Source organism: Aegilops tauschii, chromosome 2 (genome assembly GCF_002575655.3).
Source record: "Aegilops tauschii subsp. strangulata cultivar AL8/78 chromosome 2, Aet v6.0, whole genome shotgun sequence".
Lineage (NCBI taxonomy): Eukaryota > Viridiplantae > Streptophyta > Magnoliopsida > Poales > Poaceae > Aegilops > Aegilops tauschii.
The window spans coordinates 271,016,106-271,038,168 of NC_053036.3; the positions used below are offsets into that span (position 1 = coordinate 271,016,106).

General features: G+C 43.0%; 1 protein-coding gene across 1 annotated transcript; it reads left to right on the plus strand.

Moving 5' to 3' along the window:
* The first annotated feature begins 13,076 nt into the window (after nucleotides 1-13,076).
* Nucleotides 13,077-13,862, plus strand: LOC120973977 (protein FAR1-RELATED SEQUENCE 5-like). Its single transcript, XM_040400318.1, has one exon. It carries the CDS (start codon nucleotides 13,077-13,079, stop codon nucleotides 13,860-13,862), a length of 786 nt encoding a protein of 261 aa, XP_040256252.1.
* The last annotated feature ends 8,201 nt before the right edge of the window (nucleotides 13,863-22,063 follow it).

Genomic DNA, 22,063 nt, shown 5'->3' on the forward strand with positions numbered 1-22,063 from the left:
TAACTAACTCCAAGTGTTGGCGCCTAGACACACACAAAGAGAACACACACAAAGAGAGAACACACACACACACACAGACAGAGAGAGAGGTCGGGAGTATGGATTGTCGGAAGCGCTGGAGGACCGTCAAAGGGACCTTCTATACCAGGGTAGTGCTCTGATGGGTACATCGCTCATGGTATAGAAGGTGCCCAATACAATAAAAAGAGTGCACACATACGATCGCGTAAGGTTTGGGCAATGGAAAATGAAGGTTCCCGTGTTATTATGAGAATACAGGGATACTAGACTAACACGAGGAGTATAAGTTGCATGTTTCACTCATAATTGTGTGTTCATAATTTGTGTTTCCTACTATTCCAACTCTATAAACTTATGTTTTGAGTAAGTTTGACCATGTCACGGGTTGGTGCCTAGATTGAATTATAGTCCGTCTATCCTCGCATAAAACAAACATGCACGTGCACACATACACACACACAAACAGAGAGAGAGAGAGAGAGAGAGAGAAGAGAGAGAGAGGACGGGAATATATGAATTGTCGGGAGCAGTGACGTACCTTCAAAGGAGCGGCTCAAAAAGGGTGGTGCCCGATGGGTATAATGTTCATGGTAAAGGTGTCTAGTCCAATGAAAAGAGTGCACACATACTATCTTGCAAGGTTTCTATAGTGGAAATGAACGTTCTCGTGCCATTATGACGATACAAGACCACCATAAGGGCTGCAACTTGCATCTTTCAATTACGATTTGTCCATTCATTAGTATTGGTTCCTCTTAAGGGAGCTTAACTACGTCAATTGTCGGGGCCTGCACACACACACACACACACACACACACACACACACACACATTGAGGGAGAGAGACAAGTTGCAAGTATGGATTGTCGGGAGTGCCGGCGGACCGTCAAAGGGACCTTCTATACCAGGGTGGTGCTTCGATGGGTACAACGCTCATGGTATAACAGGTGCCCGATCTAATAAAAAGAGTACACACATGCGATTGTGTAAGCTTTGCGCAATGGAAAATGAAGGTTCCCATGTCATTATTATGATACGAGGATACTCGACTAACGTGAGGGGTATATGTTCCATTTTTCACTCATAATTGTTTGTTTATAATTTGTGTTTCCTCCTATGCCAACTCTATAAACTTATGTTTTGGGTGAGTTTTACCATGTCAAGGGTTAGTGCCTAGATTGAATTATAGTCCGTCTATCCGTAGGACAAAACACGCACAAACACACAAACACAAAAAGGGATAGAGAGAGAGGGGGGCAGGACGGGAATATATGAATTGTCGGGAGCATCAACGGACTTTCAAAGGAGCGGCTCAAAAAGGGTGGTGCCCAAATGGGTATAATGTTCATGGTAAAAGATGTCTGGTCAAATGAAAAGAGCGCACACATACTATTGTGCAAAGTTCGTGCAGTGGAAATGAAGGTTCCTGTGTCATTATGACGATACAAGACCACAATGAGGGGTGTAACTTGACGATGCAAGACCACCATGAGGGGTGTAACTTGCGTGTTTCAATTACGATTGTCCTTTCATTGTTGTTCTTTCCTCTTAAGCAAGCTTAAATATGTCAAGTGTTGGCGCCTAGACACACACATAGAGAGAGAGAGAGAGAGAGAGATTGGGAGTATGGATTGTCGGAACGCAGGGGGACTATCAAAGGGACCTTCTATACTAGGGTGGTCCTTCGATGGGTATAACGCTCATGGTATAAAAGGTGCCCGATCCAATAATAAGAGTGCACACATATGGTTGTGTAAGGTTTGGGCAATGGAAATGAAGATTCCTGTGTCGTTATGATGATACGGGGATACTAGACTAAGTGAGGAGTATAAGTTGCATGCTTGGTCATAATTGTGTGTTCATAATTTGTGTTTCCTCCTATGCCAACTCTATAAACTTATGTTTTGAGTGAGTTTTACCATGTCAAGGGTTGGTGCCTAGATTGAATTATAGTCTGACTATTCCTACGACAACACACGCGCGCGCGCGTAGAGGCGGGACGGGAATATATGAATTGTCAGGAGCAACGATGGGTGGTGCTCCCATGGGTATAATGTTCATGGTAAAAGGTGTCCAGTCCACACATACTATTGTGCAAGGTTTGTGTAGTGGAAATGAAAGGGGTTGTCAACCCCCTCAGTGGTTAATTGCAAGGATCAAATCTCACAGTGATAAGTAAATAATTGTAAAAACAAAATAGAAATCAATGAAAAATAAAATTCAGCGAGGTATTTTTGTGTTTTATATGATAAAGATATATCAGGGGACCATAGTTTTCACTAGTGAGAGAAAGAGGGGGGGGGAGAGGTGTCAGGACTATGTGCCCGATGGGTACAATGATCTTGGTGCCTAGATTTACTTATAATTCGTACAATAAGAGAGAGAGGAAGAGAGAGAAGGAGAGAGAGAGGGAGGACAGGAGTATATGAATTGTTGGGAGCGTCGGTTGGGAGCTAGATCCGGCCATTATTGGCGGCGGGGGAGCACTGGAGAGGTCTGCCGCCTCTACCCGAAGCACGTCGATAGCGGTGGCAAATAAGCATGCTCCGGCGGTGCTGGTGATGTAATGAGAGCTAGATCACACGTTAGCAGTTTTAGTAATTTCTTACTCCCTCCATCCGGAAATACTTGTCAAAGAAATAAGTGAGAAATGGGTAAAAATGGATAGAACTAAAATGCATCTAGATATAACCATTTGTCCGACAAGTATTTTTTAATGGAGGGAGTATGCAATATTTTATAAATCTCGAGTAAGCATCTAAACTTTTATGTGAGATATTTCGAATCAAGTTTGATGTACTAGTTTCAACCAAATATGCACCGAATGCGTATTCATGTGCCAGTGAAATCAATGTTGAAAGCTCCAAATTGGGAACGACATGAACATGATGCCTATTTTTTACAGGAAAACTTTTAATCTATTCGTTTTTAATCATGGCAGTACAACGAACACAAAAAATAATAAAAAATACATCCAAATCCGTAGACCACATAGCGACAACTAGAAGAACTGAAGCAAGCCAAAGGTGCAGCACCGTCATCGCCCCACCTCACCGGAGCCGGGCAAAACCTTGTTGTAGTAGACAGTCGGGAAGTCCTCCTGCTAAGGCCCCATAGGACCAGCAAACCAGAACAACAACCGCCCATGTTGAAGAGTAGCGTAGATCTGAATGATCCAACCTAAAGACATACGAACGTAGACAAACTATGACCAGATCCGAGCAAATCCACCAAATACAGATCGACCAGAGACACACCCCCACACACCCACCGATGATGCCAAACGCACCACCGAGACGGGGGCTAGGCACGGAGAACCTTATTCCATCTTCAGGGAGCCACCCCCGTCTCATCTTCCTGAGAAGGACACAAATTTTAAGAAAAATTAGAAGGATCATTTAAAAGCGGAGCCCTCGCATCGGCAAGGTCGGGCTCCACCACACTGCTATGACCCTAAGGCCACTGGAGACAAGGCGGACCGGCGGGAGGCAGAGAAACCCTAGGCTTTGGGGGGAGGGTGGAGGCAGCTGCGTGCTGGTTCTCCTAACACGACCCCTATCAACGGGATCACCGTAATATATACATTTTAGATGTTGAAATTAGTTTATACTTGCATTTTGGATGTGCACTATACTCACGCACATTTTTTATTACAATGTTGATAAGAAAGAAGTACTTGATAAAAACAGAAAAATAAAGAAGTATCCGTTGCTTATCATATCTCCATCATCATTCTCGCTATATCCCTATATCAGTTTCTATCTTGGTATGTAGACACTTTGTAAATAATTTAGACAGACTTAAACCATTAGGTCATGCGCTAGCTGGTAAGTTTATTTTGAACATCAAGACAGTCAAATCCATTTGACTAGCTTGCGAACAGAAAGGAATATGGCACACCCGTGACCATGGTCCAAACATTGGCAGGTCATGATGTTCAAAATATCCGTGATGTTGCAGTACGTCAACAGTATCCGTGACCAAAACATTTTCTTACAGGAGAAGTTCGCACAAAAGAGAGAGACACGCTTCTCCTTCAACAGTGCCCAGAAGAATGACCACGGAGAGCACGACGAGGAATTCATCGACCACCAAAGTGATTAGTTTTCATTCCGGTAGCCTTTCTACTTGTCCTCTTTGAATCTCTGGACTGAATTCAATCTTTGTCTTTCTTGTTGTGGTGGATCGTCGTCAAGTCATGTCGATTCCACAAAACTCCAATGAGACATGACTAAACAACCTTCAGACTTTTTATACTGTGGTATAATCTTAAAGCGCATGTGAATAATATATATTGTAGTCTTCTTACTGTACTGACTGGCATCCCATGGAGGGACAGATCACCTCATATTGCATGGCAAGAACGAGCATTGAGACTTGCTTTACTGTCATAGGAAGAAGGTTGTTGGGGGGAGCAAGCTGCTATGTATATCAAAAAAATCAGCCGAGAAATTTAAGTAGTACACTAGGCACAGGTGTATCACGAAATCACAATAAAAATCCATACCTGCATCTCACTGGACTGGTTGACAGAAACGTTTTCTGCAGCAAGAACATCACAGGGTGGTTTGATGATCCCAGTAAAATGGTCCTCAACCTTGATAATACTCTTTGAGGAACTCCCCCTCGAACTACTTTCATCTCCCAAACCAAACCTCCCATTGAAGCAATTGCACTTTGCTCAAACTTGTAGAAGAGATGCATCACTATATAGGGCGGATTGAAGCTATGCTACAATAAAATGGTGCTGTAAAAACAATAGCTGCCATGTAATATAGATCAAGGTATTCAGTACAGAAGCATTTTTGGGACTGCGTTTGGTGGTGCTCTTGTCACGGTGAGTACCAGTTAGAAAAGCTTGCACTTCACAATAAGTTGACAATTCATCAAGTTCTCCAGGCTCGGAAGGAACGGATTGTATGAATGCATGGTTAACTATCAACATGTTGGGTTCAATTACGTGCGGATTTCCTGCTTGAACTTTTCATACTAAATGGACAAAGAAACTAGTTGAAACCATGGTGTGTAATGCAACTTGAAACTGGCAGGTTTGCTTGCCCAAAATGCGGCAGATTTATTAGAGATCTCTTTTTTGGTTGCATTAGATGATTGCTTCTAGGCTCAAACTCAAACTCCTAGTTTTTCATGGGCAATATAGAAAGTGTTAAACCCTATGTAATGCACGTAAATTATGGAAGAGTTTATTGCCCGTAATGGAAGGATGCATCGCTGTATCCAGTTTGGTTGCAACGTATGACAATTTTCAGGCTCAAACAACGAGACTTTCACAAGGCGCGATAAAAAGTTTCGAACCATAAAGAGTGGAGGCAGATGATGGCCGATCATTTTGCTAAAAAAGAAGGCCACGGATGGAACCTTTCCAAGATAGCAAAGCAACAAAACCTACTCCATAGCCTTGCCGGAACTGTTGCATGTGAGAGCCCCGATGTGGGAAAGTGGCTGCAAACGAACTCTGAATACGCCTGACACTACAGGCCCTAGGTTGCCGTTTTTGTCCAAGCGCTAGTAAAGTAGAGGCACATGGCTTCCTCTTTGGACAGTAAGATCACCAATAATTCCACAAATTGGAACCTTATCCACAACAAAGTTCGAATCTGGAGGCAATTGAAAGGTTCTGATAGCAATGTCTGTAGCTACTGTTGATAGGAAAGCCATGCTACTATATATATATATATATATATATATATATATATATATATATATATATATATATATATATATATATATATATATATATATATGAGTTAGAGATCATAAGGGAGACGAAGCCGATGCAAACTGCTAACCCAAGTGTTGCACCAATGGGTGAGATAAGGCAGGAGGAACCTCCTCCGGGGTTTGCCAACGTACAAGTAGACACGGGAGTGTCCACGCCGTCAAGAGGAGGCACAGCGGCAGCGGTCGCTCGAGATGATCAGGGGGGCTACTTGGGAAGCTCATCACTGGTAATTCATGGCATCCATGATCCTGCAACGCTAGAAGCAATCGCATGCAGGGAGGCCCTTTCCTTGACCGAAGACCTACTCTTGCATATCTTTGTAGTTGCATCAGATTCCAAGCAAGTAGTGGGAGATATTCACAAGAGAAATCAAGGGAGATATGGTACTATTATTAGGGAGATTTGGCATCGTTCATCTATGTTTAGCTGTAATTTTATTTTCGAGAGTCCTGAGTCGAACAATGAAGCTGATGCGGAGCATCCTACAGACATCAGCATGTCAAGAGCCCGTTTGGCAAGTGACACGTGCGGCATCTACTTCACATACATAAAGGTGAATCGTCTCCTTTACACATGCTCACTTGACCCCTTCGAGGATGGTATACTACTTGACACTCCACTCGTGTGCATACATAGGTATTGTCGGAACGCCACGGACGACGAGGAGGAGTGCGAGCGCAAATGTAAAACTATACCATCCGCAAGGGAAGCATGGAAGCGAAGACGAAACAAATGGAGCTGCTACAAGCTACAGCCACCGAACATCCGGTACCTGACGCAGTCCAGACGGCCAGAAGAACTACAGCCAGCAAGTGCTACAGCGGCCAGACGTCCGACGAGTACCAGCGACCAGACGACCGATGCCACCGGGTATCTGGTGCCACATGTCCAAAGAAGGAACGTCGGAAGTCCGACGCCCTCTGGACGTCCGGACCCCCGCGAGCGACCGGACATCCGGTAACCACCGGACGTCCGACCATGCCTGTGCGCAGCCGGGCCTTTGGCCTTGTATCCCTCTCCCACTTATCCCTTCATGGCTTAGACTATAAATAGACCACCCCTTCCTCATTTCTAGGGTTAGGAAAGGGATAGCTCATTTGTATGTGAGCTTTGCTCCTATCTACTCTTCTCTTGAGAGAGAGAGAGACCACTCCATTGGAGTTCAAGACCTCCTTTGGAGAAGATCCCATAGGGGAATCAAGACCCCTTCATGGGAAGATCCTTATAGGATTCAAGACCTCAACTCCTCCAAGGATTGGGATGAACTAGTTACCTCTTGTATCTTCTTGTGTTGGATTGGGATCTTTGTATCCCCTTTGTGTATGTGAATCTAGCGCATGTGTCATCGGATCTAGTTGATTTGTGTGATTTCCTCTTGTGTGTTCTTCAGGAATCCCCCTTCAAATCATGAAAAATCGGCCCCTAGGGTTCCACCCTACATCATCATGAGCCACGTTGATCACGAATTTGGAGCCCTACCACTATTTTCTAGCCTTATTTTGTTTGATTTCGTCCTAAATTCAAAATTCCCCACCAAAAATAGCCCCAAAGTTTTTTGTGATTTGTTGGTTTGATGATGTTTTGTTGAATTTGATCCATGGAGTTGCTCTGTTTCAGTGGATCTAGCTTCCCCACAGTTTTCCCCACTTTCCATCCACGAAATCTCCTCAATTTTGACCCCGACATCCCCAATTTTCGCCCAAAATCACGTCATGGATCTGAAATCCCGAGTTGACCCAGACCCACCGGACGACCTACGTTTTCGCGGACGTCCGGAGCCTTCCGAACGACCAGATGACCGGTATTTACCGGACATCCGATATCCTAACCAGAGAAGAATTCTCGGAAGTCCGACAATTCTCGGACGACCGACACCTGTGAAAACTGACTTTTCTGAAATTTTGTTTCGGCCATAACTAATTCATCCGGAGTCCGATTTTGATGTTCTTTAGCTCATTTTGTGGCTATTGACATCCCCTTTTCCACAAAAATACTTCCAACATCATTTGACTCCACCAATTTTTTGAAACTTTGGCATCTTTGCCTAGGCCTTCCACCATATCATCCGCATTACCACCATTGCTTTCCGCAACCTAATCCATTTTGATCCTTATAGCATTTGTGTTTGCTTGAGTAGTGATTCGAGTCTCCTAAAGTGTTTCGGCTACTTAGGGATGGTTACTTCTTAATCAACCACCACCATAAGGTCTGCATAACCTTGTCCACCATACACTTCTGCCACCTCAACTTAACCCAATTTTTTTTAGATTGTTCGAGTTGTGGTTTGAGTCTCCTAAGGTGTTTCGGCTACTTAGGGACGGTGACCTCAACTTCGACATCGCATAACCCAATAACTCCACTTCCACATTGATTACTCCAAAGCCCATCATTGCACTTCCGCACTCCCATTGAGCTTCCGAACCCACCACCGCATTCCACTACCACCATTTGACATTTGACATTTGAGATTTTGAGTCGCATTTTTCCATTTCCTAAGATGTTTCCGCTAATTAGGAACGGTCCTACATCAAGAACACTACCTCTCATCATCGCCATGAGGTCATCATCGACATTGACCACTTCACCACTTTGACACCATCCACCATACATAAGGGCGGTAACCTCGACGACATCTTTGTATATTCTCCATTGCAATTGCATTGTTAACCCCTAGCCCATTTTGCATCACTTGCCTATCAAGACTAGCCATTGAGTATTCCCGGCAATGTTACTTGTGCACTTTTGTGATCATCGATACGCCTTTCCATTGCATACATAGCTCATCTTGGTATCCTCGTATCATCTCTTGTGTCACAAGATTGTTCCCCGCATATACACAATTGCTATCTTGGTTTGTGCATTTCGCATAGTGGCCATATAAAAAAAAAGAAAAAGGATAAGCTTTTAAGCAAAGAGAAAAACAAAGATCTTGTAAGCAATAGCCATAGCATCGACACATTGCATATCATATACCATCATTGATCATCTTGGATCATCGTGTGCGAAACACAGGGAATCATATATACATAGCATACTTGGGATAGAAAAGTCGTTGCATTTTTGTCTCTTATAGGTTGTGCACAAGTGTCGTATCCGCCTATTAAGCAATCGTGCTAGCGTCTCTCTAGAGTTGTGCAACAAGAGCATTTTCCATGGTTTCCACATTTTGAGCTCATTCCTGGTTGCACGACCCCACTTATCTATCCGTGTGTGTGTTTCTGTGTGCCATTCATTGCTATTGGTCTACTTGTTTCACTTGCGAATTTGTGAATCTCTTCAACATTGTTGACTCTTGCTAACAATTGCATCAAATTTTTGTGCCACTATTTCCATGATGTAACATAGTTTATCTCAAATAGACAGCAAACTAATTCTAAAAATTCTCAGTTGTCCCACACTGGAATCGGTCACTTTCAGAATATGGTTTAGCATCTCTGGAAAGTCATGCAAGATATAATACAGATGTTACGTAATTTATCTCGCCGATGTCGCTTCTGTAGTGATTGATGCACTGCATTGGCAATAAAGGTAGTTAGTCCATATCAAAGGACTAATATGAGAGCAGTGTACATGAACAAAGAAATAAATATGAGATGTCTTACTTTTGGCAATCAACAATCGAGCGAGCAAAGAAATACTGACAAGATATATATTGACCGGGTAGCAAAGAAAGATCAAATGGACAACAACGTCGTATCCATATGCACCAAAGAGATCACAACTATATGGTAAAAACTTAGGATGCTGATAGTGACCACACGTGTGGCACCTAGGGGGTATCTGTCACACGCCCCGTGTGGCATTGACACAGGCCCGCCCGCACGAGCACGTCCGGGCGCCCCCCGTCGCAGCCCGCACATCCGGTGTGCAGCACTATCGCCCACACGTCCGGGCGAGCCACCCCGCGGCCCGAACAACCAAATCCACCCCTCGGCCGTCGTCCCTCCTTGCCCGCGTGCCAGAGTAGCCACCGTGAGTCGCCTCCAACCTCCGGATCAGCAAATCTTCCCCTACATCCCTCCTCTTCCTTCGTTGTTTGCCATGGCAACCAGATCAGATCACTAGCACCCCCTCAACGAAGAACACAACAACGAACTCAACAAAGGTGGGAAACATCCTGGATTAGGTCATTCTCCTATCTCCTCCCCCTACTAATTTCACTTCGAGATTGCCCGCATAGATGGCGATTGGATCCACATGGTCATGGCAACCAGACCACAAACGTCCTAGATTTGTGCCGCATGGATCTAAAAACACATGAATCCGGTCATTCTCCTCTCCCCTCCAGAATCCACAAAGTTGCCATCCTGTATCCTAGATTTGATCTACATAATGCTTGCGATCAGAAGTTCATGCTAAGCTGTAAGTTTGGGGTTGCCATCAAGCTGTGCTCGAAAGTATGTTAAGGCTCACTAAGATTTAGAAAAAAGAGGATCGAGGGAAAAGTTGAGTATGGGTGAGGAGCAGTGCAGAACAAAGTATTTCGGTCGGCAACTATAAAGGAAAAAAGTTGCCACCCAACTTTGCTGGTAGTTGCCACCATGTTATATAGTTAGTTGCCGCCAATCCTACATGGTAGTTGCCATCCAGATTGTAGAAAGAGAATGGATACGCATGCACTATCGACAAGATGCATGACTACAATGTTTTACTTGCCATGCTATGCTAGGGGTTTATGCCAGTCATATGATAAGATTGTTGTGTTTCTTTTTGTGGAAACAACAAAATGGAATGGGAAGAATAATGCGTTCTCATTCATGCAGTGATTAAATCATTTTACAGGAGTGTGAAAAAACAGGGGGAGAAGCAGAATGAATCCTGGAGATGGGACTAATCCTTGGTTTTCCGGCCAGCCACAAGCACCCCCTTGGGATGCGATAGGGTACAATGAACTCATTTCAGCAGGACCATTGCTGCCACTACTAGAGCAGTACGCGAACATAGGTACAATGCGTGAAGAAAAAGTGACATTTAACATGTTTGTGGACATGAAAATGGCATTCTTCTTATGTATTACAATGTCATTGTTCATAGGTTCTTACGACACAACCACGCCACCAGGGATATCGTGGCAAGTTGCAACACAGGGGGCTATCGATAATAGAGATGCGAGAGACCAACTTCAAGTAGCACATGTGGCAAATCAAGGTATTCTGAACCCAAAAAAATCATGCAAGCATGTTGATGTGGCAAAAAATCCTGCAAGGATGGCAGACTTACGGGTATTCTAAAAACATATGACCATCATGAAGTACGTGGCAACAGCTGGCAACTGGATACCTGCCATCAACATCTTATGCAGGTGAGACGTAAAAAATGATCGTGCACACAATGTATCAGAAAAAGGAAACTAAAGAAAGACAAGGCAGTTACGAGGTGTGACAAAAATGAAAAATAGATGACATTAGCGTATGTAGCTGATGCAAAACAAAAAAATGATAAAAGTGCAGCTGCCAAGCCTGGTCAACTTTATTTGCCATCCGTGGACAACTGCCTTTGCCAATTAATGCATGACTGCCATTACCATATGTGATTGCACGGAGTTGCCATGTTGGTTCAACTGTAGTTGCCATGTCTGAGCAACTGCAGTTGCCATGGCTGCTTAACTACAGTTGCCATGTTTGACCAACTGCAGTCGGTCAATGCTTGTTGACTGTAGTTGCCATTTATGGTGGATTATGTTTGCCATGATTTAAAAACTAAACTTCCACATGGTGCATGAAGGAAAAAAAAGAGAATTAACATGTTTGTATACATGAAGATGGCATCCCGCCTTATGATTTACGTTGACATGTTCGCAGGTTCTTACGGTAAAACCACACCACCAGGATTCCCGTGGCAAGCTGCACCATTGCGAGCCATGAGTATGCAGATACAACACACCAACTTCAAGTAGCACATGTGGCAATTCAAGGTAATTTGTGAACCAAGAAAATCGTGCAAGCACGTTGATGTGCAAAAAAAAGTAGCATATAGAAAAACCGAGATCATGAAAACAGTAAATGAAAGAGTAGCAAGGATGATGGGATGGCAGACTTACGAATATTTTGAAAACACATGACCATCATGCATTACATGGCAAATGATGGCAACAAGAGAACTGCCATCAACATCTTGTAGTACATCTGACTGTAGTTGCCATTTGTGAGTATCTACATTTGCCTTGTGTGCTCAAACTTAACTTGCATTGGATGTTAAAATGCTGGTTGCCATGACTGGACAATTGCAGATGCCATATTAGGTCAACTGCAGCTGCCATGGCTGGACAACTGTAATTGCCATACCTAGCCAAATGTAGCTAACAAGACTTGCATCTTTGCATGTTGGCATGCAAGGATGGATTACAGTTACCATGATTTTAAAATTGCACATTCCAAAACTTTAGACATGTAACTAACATACCTGGTTATCTACCTGTGCAAAATGGAAACAACTACATTTGCAATGCCTCAATTCAATGCGTCATCCATGCGTGGGCACCTCCAATTGCCTTGTACAATAAACTGCAGTTGCCATGCACAATCAGATGTAGTTGCCATATTTGATTTTAATAAAGATGCCATTCAAGCAATACTGAATACACACATACCTGATTTAAAAAATGCAGGAGCTTCGACTATGCTCAACAGCGTTGCATGTACATCCGCTACAGGTACCTCAGAGCACACGAAAGGGTCATTCCACGAGTCGGTCAACCAGCCTATCAAGAACAATGCAGAGTCGGTGTTATAACTTGCCATCCTTGCAGCAACGACGACAAGCACGCCTGTGCGCACCAGCACAAGCAACATTCGAACAGATGAAACAGCCACCAATACTGAAGTGAATGATGAAACTGATGACGAAACGCAAGGGGAAGAAGAAGAGGGACAATCAGAGTTCATGCCAACTCAACCACCTTGTGTTGGATAGAGATTTAGTTCATTTGAAGATGCCAAGCAATACTATTAGAGCTATGCGTTGTTCCATGGATTTGCTGTAAACACAGAATGCCATAGGAGAATAAAAAACTAACAAGTACAACAGAGGTGAGCTAAGGTGCTACAAGGCGCAAAAGAACTAGAAGGTTAAAGGTGTTGTGACGGTCGTGCCGGAACAAAGGAGAGGCATCATTTTCAAGATGGAATGCCCTGCCAGAATGAAGCTAAACACAGATGGAGCCTGGTGGGTGGTCACCGAGTATGTCGAAGAACACAACTACGATTTGAATAAAGAAGTTTGAACTAGTAAGATTTCTGAGCGCCCATAGAGGATTCAGTCCTCACGAGAAGAAATTCGTAAAATTGCTACATGATTGTAACGTCAGTAATTCGAGAATGGTCCAAATACTATCACTGATCCATAGCAAATATGGTAGTCTAGGTAGCATGCCCTACATACCAGCAGAGATCACAAACCTAAAGGAAAAGTACCACAGAGAGAGAAAGTTGGCTGACATAGAAGACACGATTGCCTACTTCAAAGAGAAAGCAAAAGAAGATCCTGATTTCTTCTACAGAATAAGACTAGACGATGAGGACCGCGTCAGAAACATGTATTGGGTGGATGGTGCAACAAGAAGAGCCTGCAAGCATTTTCGTGATTGCATTTCTTTCGACGCAACATATCTCGTGAATATGTACAAGATGCCATGTGCTCCATTCATAGGAATAAATAACCACAATCAATCCTTGCAGTTCGGTTGCCGCCTCGTGCGGAACAAAGATATTGATGGTTACACTTGGTTGTTCAAGACCTTCTTGGAGTGCATGGGTGGACTTTCTCCGATGAACATAATAACAGACCAGGACTTTAGCATGCGTGTAGGCATAGAGGAGGTCTTCCCCATGGTAGTGCACAGGCACTATAGGTGGCATATTATTAAGAAGGCAGAAGAGACTCTAGGATCATTCTTTGATAACCATCCAGATCTACACAAGGCATTCGAGTTGTCTGTGGACCACAGCTTGACAGTGGAAGAGTTTGAACGAAGCTGGACGGCTATGATTGAAAAATACCAAGTCCAAGACAACGAGACCCTTAAGAACCTGTGGGGGAACCGGATGTACTGGGTGCCAGTCTTTTTTGTGCGGTGCTTTTATCCATTTCTGCAGACTATGTAATGCAGTGAGGGGTTCAATGTTGTTTTGAAGCGTTACGCGAGCCCCGGCAACTCATTGCTATAGTTTGCCAAGCAATATTCAGCTTTGCAACATAAAATACTGGGATCGAAGCTGCAGCAAGAAGCGAACACCGCACTGAAGCAACCTAAATTCCTAACATATTTACCGATGGAGAGGTAGATGAGAAAGATATACACGAACAAAATATTTTACAAGTAAGTGTATGCTCATACGGTCTTAGTTGCCATGTATGGCACAATGCATTCAACATCGAAAATTATTAAAAAAACAAAAATGTTGACTGCAAAAACAAGAACAAGGCTGCATGCCTTGTGCTGAAAAAGGAAGCAAACAAAATATCAAATATGTTTGCCATGGGTATTGGCTTGAAACTACCATCTGTAGTAAACAGATAAATGCAAGATGAAAATGGAATAGAAAAATGAGTAGTTGGAAAACAAATCATAGCTGTCGTGTGCTGTGCAAAAAGTGTAGTTGTCATTTTGAATGTTGTGTGGTTGCCATGTGGGATGTAGTGTAGTTGCCATGTGTAATACAAAGTATTTCCCATATAAGATGACATGTTTTGCCATGAGAACAATATGATGCAGTTGCCATGCCAAAATAGCCATAGTTGCCATGTTGAATGCACTGTAGTTGCCATGTTTTTTCTTTGCCATCGTTGAATTCAATACGCTTGCTATTTTGTGGCCTACCTCAACAAAAGTGGATAAAAAGAATATGAGAAATTAACGAGCACAAAACATGCAGGTTCCAGGAAGAAATAAAGATGTACACCATGTATGTAGCTTATTAGGTTGACGAATGGACATTCAAGGTGTGTAATCTTAGGGAAATGTCCAATTCAGAACCTGAAGATCCGGACAAGGGAAGAAACTACTTTGTGAAGGCCGCAGTAAATGAAGGTGAGTACTATTGCGTATGCTGCAAATACGAACAGGACGGGATTGTGTGTTGCCACATACTCAAAGTTATGGAGATGCACGCGGTCAAGCGTTTGCCCCGCCATTTCATACATGGGCGATTGACTTGGGACGCTGACAATGCATTGGGGCCACAAACATCGATGCACTTTTAGCTGTACATGATGACAGACCGGAGGAAACCATGGACTCCGTGAGGCACGTGGTCTTGACCAAGAACTATGCTGAACTAATAAATGAAGCATGCAAGAGCAATGAGACGGCAAGGGTGGCAGAAAAGCACAAGAAGGCACTAAAAAGAGAGCTTGATGAGATCGAGAAAAGGAAGGCTGAAGAGGCCTTACGTAGATTCCCTCGCACTTCGAGTGTGCCTTCATCCACAGGTCCGTCCTATGAAAACTCAGAAATAGGGTCTGGAGCATCAAACACGCAAAATCAGGTCAGGAACCCCGCCACGTTCCATCACAAAAGGCCTTCCAAAAGAGGTGAGATACAAATCAGGGTTGGAAATTCAAGCAATGCACAAGAAACCAGGAAAGGAACTGACAATCTGTAAGCAACTGTGGGAGATTCTAGCTTTGCTGTTAGTGACAATTTTGACATGCAGATGATGATGATGGGTTAGAAATGTGAGCATAACTGGTGGTGGATTGCAGAAAAAGAAGAAAATGCCATGTATCTACTACTACATATGCCATGTATATGCTACTACATGTAGCTGCTACTAAATCTGCCATGTAGCTGCTACTAAATCTGCCATCGGGTAGCTTCTCTGTTTTCATTCCACGCATTTTTTGAGAAAGTAATAGTTGCCACATATGTAGTATTATATATACCATGTGAGAACTATTGAGGTGACCATGTATATGCTACTAAATATGAAATGTAGCTGCTACTAAATCTGCCATGTATCTGCTAATAAATCTGCCATCAGGTAGCTTCTCTATTTTCATTGCACGCATTTTTGAGAAAGAAATAGTTGCCACATATGTAGTATTATATATACCATGTGAGAACTATTGAAATGACCATGTATATGCTACTACATATGCCATGTAGCTGCTACTAAATCTGCCATGTAGCTGCTACTAAATCTGCCATCGGGTAGCTTCTCAGTTTTCATTCCACGCATTTTTGAGAAAGGAATAGTTGCCACATATGTAGTATTATATATACCATGTGAGAACTATTGAATTGACCACGGGCGAATCGTGAGAAGAAACAACTGCCATCTAAGTTGTATTGAAATTAACGTGGGAGAGGTGCCACATATGCGAATCTATGAACTAGTATGCTTGAGCACGGGCGTGTACATAAAAAATGGACACGTGGACAGCACTATGTTTGCCAGAAAGTTTCAAAAAATACTTGTTGCAGTTGCCACATGGACGTTGTTTAGAAAATCCAACACGTTAGCATTGCAATTCCCAAAACGAAAAAAGTAGTTGTAGTTGCCGTGCATGTTCAACTATACTTGACATGTATCATGCATCATAAACGCCATGTTAGGGCGACTAAAGTTGCCATGATGAAAAATAAAATCATATCAAAATATAAATTCCCGATATAAAATAACTCGACTTAGTGGGCCGTTCGTAGTTTTACAAGTTCTGAAGATAGTAAGTTGATGAATGATCACAAATTATTTCAAAGAAGTTTCGAACCATCTGCCACGCCCCTCCACAAAAACATAAACAAATCAAACATATGACAAACAGAATTTCAAACCACATTTCGGACAAGCACACATACTGCCCTTTCAAACATTAGTATGCACATTCACAACATAGAAATGAACATAAAAGTAGTAGTTGTCACACCTAACAGATTTAGTTCCGCACTTATATTACAAGATTAGACGGCACACCCAAGCCATCACTAGCGCCTACAGCTACGGTGAAAAATACATAACGTAGCACACGGACATGGTTCCAAAGAGCAGATGATACCTTACATTCATCAACCACGAATGTAAGGTAGGCGTGGGTATTGAGCACCCCGTGATCATGTGTACTTCTTGTTCGCAGTTTTGACAGCTCCCTTGATGAATTCTCGTGCTGAAGCCCGCTTGTTGAAATCTCCATTCATCACCCAGTTCCATGTAAAGATTTTACGAAGACTACAATTGCGTCTGTGATGACAGGAACCCGTCGACCTTCCCACTTTGCAAGGTATTCCAACATGTAGAAGCCGCAGTCACGCCTACAACGAAAAAGCAGGTGAACACATGCCAGCAAACATAATAAACTTTCAGGAAAAACTGAAAAGTCAAAATGAGGTAGAAAACACAGGAAAAGATGGACATTACCCGTTTCCTTGCTTGGCAGTCGTGACGTACTCAATTGGAAAATGACTGATCTTGACCTTTGAGCTTCTGTAATGACGGTTCCACGTCTCTTTTAGGTTGTTGATAAGGAATTCAGCATGAGTAGTAAGCTGGCGTCATCTCCTGAACGGACTGAATCAAGCACATCAAAGCATTGGTTCTTCAGGTCAAGGCAATTGGATTATCTGGTGCAAGCAGTTGGAACATGGGGAACATGATCTGCAAGTAAAGGGAAAAAAGATTTGACATGAAAACAGCTGGATGTAGTTGCCATATGCTATGCACTAATCTTGCCATTAAAAATGGCTATATGAAGCAGGCATCAATGGTCAACTGGACACGTGAAAAAGCGCAGTTGGTACCATGTTTGTTTGAAAGAAGAGTTCAGTTGCCATGTGTAATTGTCAGAAGTTGCCATACATGTTTCAATAAAATTGCCATCACTTTTTCAGTTAAGTTGCCACATGAGTTTCATTAAAGTTGACACTTTTTAGCCCTGGGAACGGTTGCCATGAAAGTAACTAACCCACAAATGGAATATAACTATGCACAAACATAACATGGAAAATAAACATCTAGAAAGATGAAACACTCACAAATTTTTTCAGTGTGAGCTTGAAATCACCATGCGCGGCAAAATGTTTCCTCAGGATGGCATGGTGGAAGTCACCATTCCATATTTTGGTGGTCACGCTGTAGGACATGATCGTCTTGTCGGCACAAATGTCCACATGCTTGTTGATGTAGTCGATCCCACACGCAACTACATTCAGCGACATTTTACCAGTGGGCCTCACAGACTCGGCTAGATCATCCAGGTCAACGAACGTCGCATCACAGTTAATGATTTTAGTTCTGTCCAAACACGAGCTGTATGAAAATGATATAACATGAAAGAATCATATCTACTAAGAAAACTAAATAACATAAACAAAACATGACCAAAAGACAATATCGTGGAAAGCAAGTAAGGGTGTGTGGGGTGTGGTCATTACTCTCTCAAGTTCTTCACGTATTTGCAGTTCGACCTCGCATTTCCGAAGCGCTTGACAATATCATAGAGAAGAGATTGCTCCTTTGTAGCCCTACTATCGAGCTCAAAATCATCCGCCGATGGTGGGTGAACTACCCTCGCCTGCCTCACAGAACCAGGGGTTGCACTACTGACAATATCTTCAAATACTAGTGCACTAGGAGCATCAGAACTTGGCTGGCCCTGATTGCGCGATGACCTCCTATTTAAGGCATCCCGCTCAATCCTACGGTAAGCTTCATCAAGGGACGGTGAAATCTCCTCAGGGGTTACTGAAAGAAAGAACACAGGGGTAAGAATTGGACACAACAAGTTCTTGTGCAAAGATCAAACTATGAACTGTCATGCTAAGAGAAATGTTGTTTTCAATTGTCAATTCGAAACAAAGTTTGCCATGTGCAATGCACTACAGTTTCCATGTGACAACAACTACAGAAACCATGTGTGATCGAGAGTGTTTTGACCGTGCCAAGCTAAACAGCAGTTGCCACGTCAGAGTGATATCATTTGCCATGTTACATGAACAGCAACTGCCAAGTTAGGTCAACTTCAAATGTCATCTACATAGTGTGGAAGCAGCAAAAGTTACATAAATTACAATTGCCATGACAGTCGAGGTTCAGGCGGACAAGAAAAAAAAACAAATATAGATGTTGCCATGAAATCTCAACTGAAAAGTCCATGTACATCACATAAGAGTTGCCATCACAATTCAAACTGAACTTGCCATGAAGATTAGAAAATAGAGAACAAAGGGGAAACAAAAAGAGTTTACCTTGCACTACTGGTTCTGCAAACTTCCCAGCCTTCCTGCCATCAGCAATGGGTTGCGCCATCATCGGGACCGTGCGTGCCGGGAAAGCAAAAGCAACAAGCATATGATCAATGACCTGTTCAGCCTGACTGTGATCAATCCCAAGGCTGCAGCTTGGTGGGGTGAAAGCCATGGGGTGCCTCTCCTGCTGATCAGCCGATTCCTGAACAAGCTATTTAGCAGAATCTAGAGATGACAAATCAACAAACATGTCACTCTCATCTGTTGCACAATCATCAGGCTTATTGGTAGGACGGGGCGTGCTGTCAAGGATTTCAATCAGAGCCTTCTTGACTATCTTCTTTTTTGGGCTATATGGGACCCCGATGTTGACAGGGAGCTTAGAAGTATGCAGATTTAAATTGGGGTTCTCCTCGGCAGTAAAGGATGCCGTCTGCTCTGAACGTCCATCTCCTTCATTGGTACACTGCTTACCACCTGCATCTGCTGTAGTATGGACTTCCATTTTCTCCACTGCTTTGCTTTGGGCAAAAGGTGGGAAAAGTGTGGAAGCGGACACAAAACCGGTGTCACCTCTGCTCTTAAGTATCTCCGATGCATTGGATGACTGTGCAGGATGCTTGCGAGGGCTACGCCTAGGTGGCAGGCCAGCTCGCAAACCGGTTGCAGCAGAAGCCTATGTGCCGGCAGCTGTTGTAGCAGCTGTGCGATGTGAGTCATCTATGGATCTCCTCTGATACTGAAATGTGGCCGTAGCCCCTTCTTTCATGGCCACATAAATGCCATCAGCCCCACGCATGGAATCCGTAGCAGATGAGCGGGAATCTTCCTTGTTTAGGTTGAGCTCGGGAGCATCCACTTCGATACTTGCTGAGCGGGTGACATGGGTCACGACAGCATCTCTCATTGCCATCAGGGTAGGCACTATCTCAGCAGTCCTGGCAGATAGTGACTCGTCTCTGCCAGACGTACCGATGCCTGCAGTTGTAGTATGCACATCTACAACCGGCGGATATGGATGTTGATACGTCTCCAACGTATCTATAATTTTTTTATTATTCTATGTTATTGTATTATTTGTTTTGGATGTTTTGTATGCATTAATATGCTATTTTATATTATTTTTGGGACTAACCTATTAACCTAGAGCCCATTGCCAGTTTCTGTTTTTTCCTTGTTTTTGAGTTTCGCAGAAAAGGAATACCAAACGGAGTCCAAATGGAATAAAACCTTCGCGATGATTTTTCTTGGACCAGAAGACACCCCAGAGACTTGGAGATCAAGTCGGAAGAGCTACGAGGCGGCAACAAGGGGGGAGGGCGCGCCCCCACCCTTGTGGGCCCCTCGTGTCTCCCCTGACCTAATTCCTTCGCCTATATATTCATATATATTCCCAAACCAGCAGAAGCATCCACGAAAACACTTTTCCACCGCCACAACCTTTTATACCCGTGAGATCCCATCTAGGGGCCTTTTCCGGCATCCTGCCAGAGGGGGATTCGATCATGGAGGGCTTCTACATCAACTCTATTGCCCTTCCCATGAAGCGTGCGTAGTTTACCACAGACCTACGGGTCCATAGCTAGTAGCTAGATGGATTCTTCTCTCTCTTTGATTCTCGATACCATGTTCTCCTCGATGTTCTTGGAGATCTATCCGATGTAATCTTATTTTGTGGTGTGTTTGTCGAGATCCGATGAATTGTGGATTTATGATCAGCTTATCTATGAATATCATTTGAATCTTCTCTGAATTCTTTTATGCATGATTTGATATCTTTGTAATTCTCTTCGAACTGTCGGTTTGGTTTGGCCAACTAGATTGGTCTTTCTTGCAATGGGAGAAGTGCTTAGCTTTGGGTTCAATCTTGCGGTGTCCTTTCCCAATGACAGTAGGGGAAGCAAGGCACGTATTGTATTGTTGCCATTGAGGATAAAAAGATGGTGTTTACATCATATTGCTTGAGTTTATTCCTCTACATCATGTCATCTTACTTAATGCGTTACTCTGTTCTTCATGAACTTAATACCCTAGATGCAGGCAGGAGTCGTCGATGTGTGGAGTAATAGTAGTAGATGCAGGATCGTTTCGGTCTACTGGACACGGATGTGATGCCTATATTTCATAATCATCGCCTTAGATATCGTCATAACTTTGCGCTTTTCTATCAATTGCTCGACAGTAATTTGTTCACCCACCGTATTATTTGCTATCTTGAGAGAAGACTCTAGTGAAACCTATGGCCCCCGGGTCTATTTTCCATCATATAAGTTTTCGATCTACTATTTTCCATCATATAAGTTTCCGATCTACTATTTTGCAATCTTTTACTTTCCGGTCTATAAACCAAAAATACCAAAAATATTTACTTTATCGTTTATCTATCTCTATCAGACCTCACTTTTGCAAGTAACCGTGAAGGGATTGACAATCTCTTTATCGCGTTGGGTGCAAGTAATTTGATTGTTTGGCGTTGTTTCCTACTGGATTGATACCTTGGTTCTCAAACTAAGGGAAATACTTATCTCTACTTTGCTGCATCACCCTTTCCTCTTCAAGGGAAAAACCAGCGCAAGCTCCAGAAGTAGCAAGAAGAATTTCTGGCGCCGTTGCCGGGGAGATCTACGCCAAGTCAAGACATACCAAGTACCCATCATAAACTCTTGTCTCTTGCATTACATTATTCGCCATTCGCCTCTCGTTTTCCTCTCCCCCACTTCCAAAACGATTTTTGAAAAGATTTGCCTTTTCTTCGCCCCTTTTCCGTTCGTCTTCTTCATTTCCTTTTTGTGTGCTCATGTGTTGGATTGCTTGCTTTGTTATGATGGCTCGAGATAATACCAAATTGTGTGACTTTTCCAACACTAATAACAATGATTTTATTAGTACTCCGATTGCTCCCGCCACTAGTGCGGAATCTTATGAAATTAATACTGCTTTGTTGAATCTTGTTATGAAAGATCAATTTTCCGGCCTTCCTAGTGAAGATGTCGCATCCCATATGAATAATTTCATTGAGTTGTGTGATATGCAAAAGAAAAAAGATGTGGATAATGATATTTTTGAATTGAAGCTATTTCCGTTCTCACTTTGAGATCGTGCTAAAACTTGGTTTTCATCTTT

What these genes read in the sequence shown, in the direction of transcription:
- LOC120973977 (XM_040400318.1), top strand. Translation starts at nt 13,077, where the DNA reads ATGGTCCAAATACTATCACTGATCCATAGCAAATATGGTAGTCTAGGT.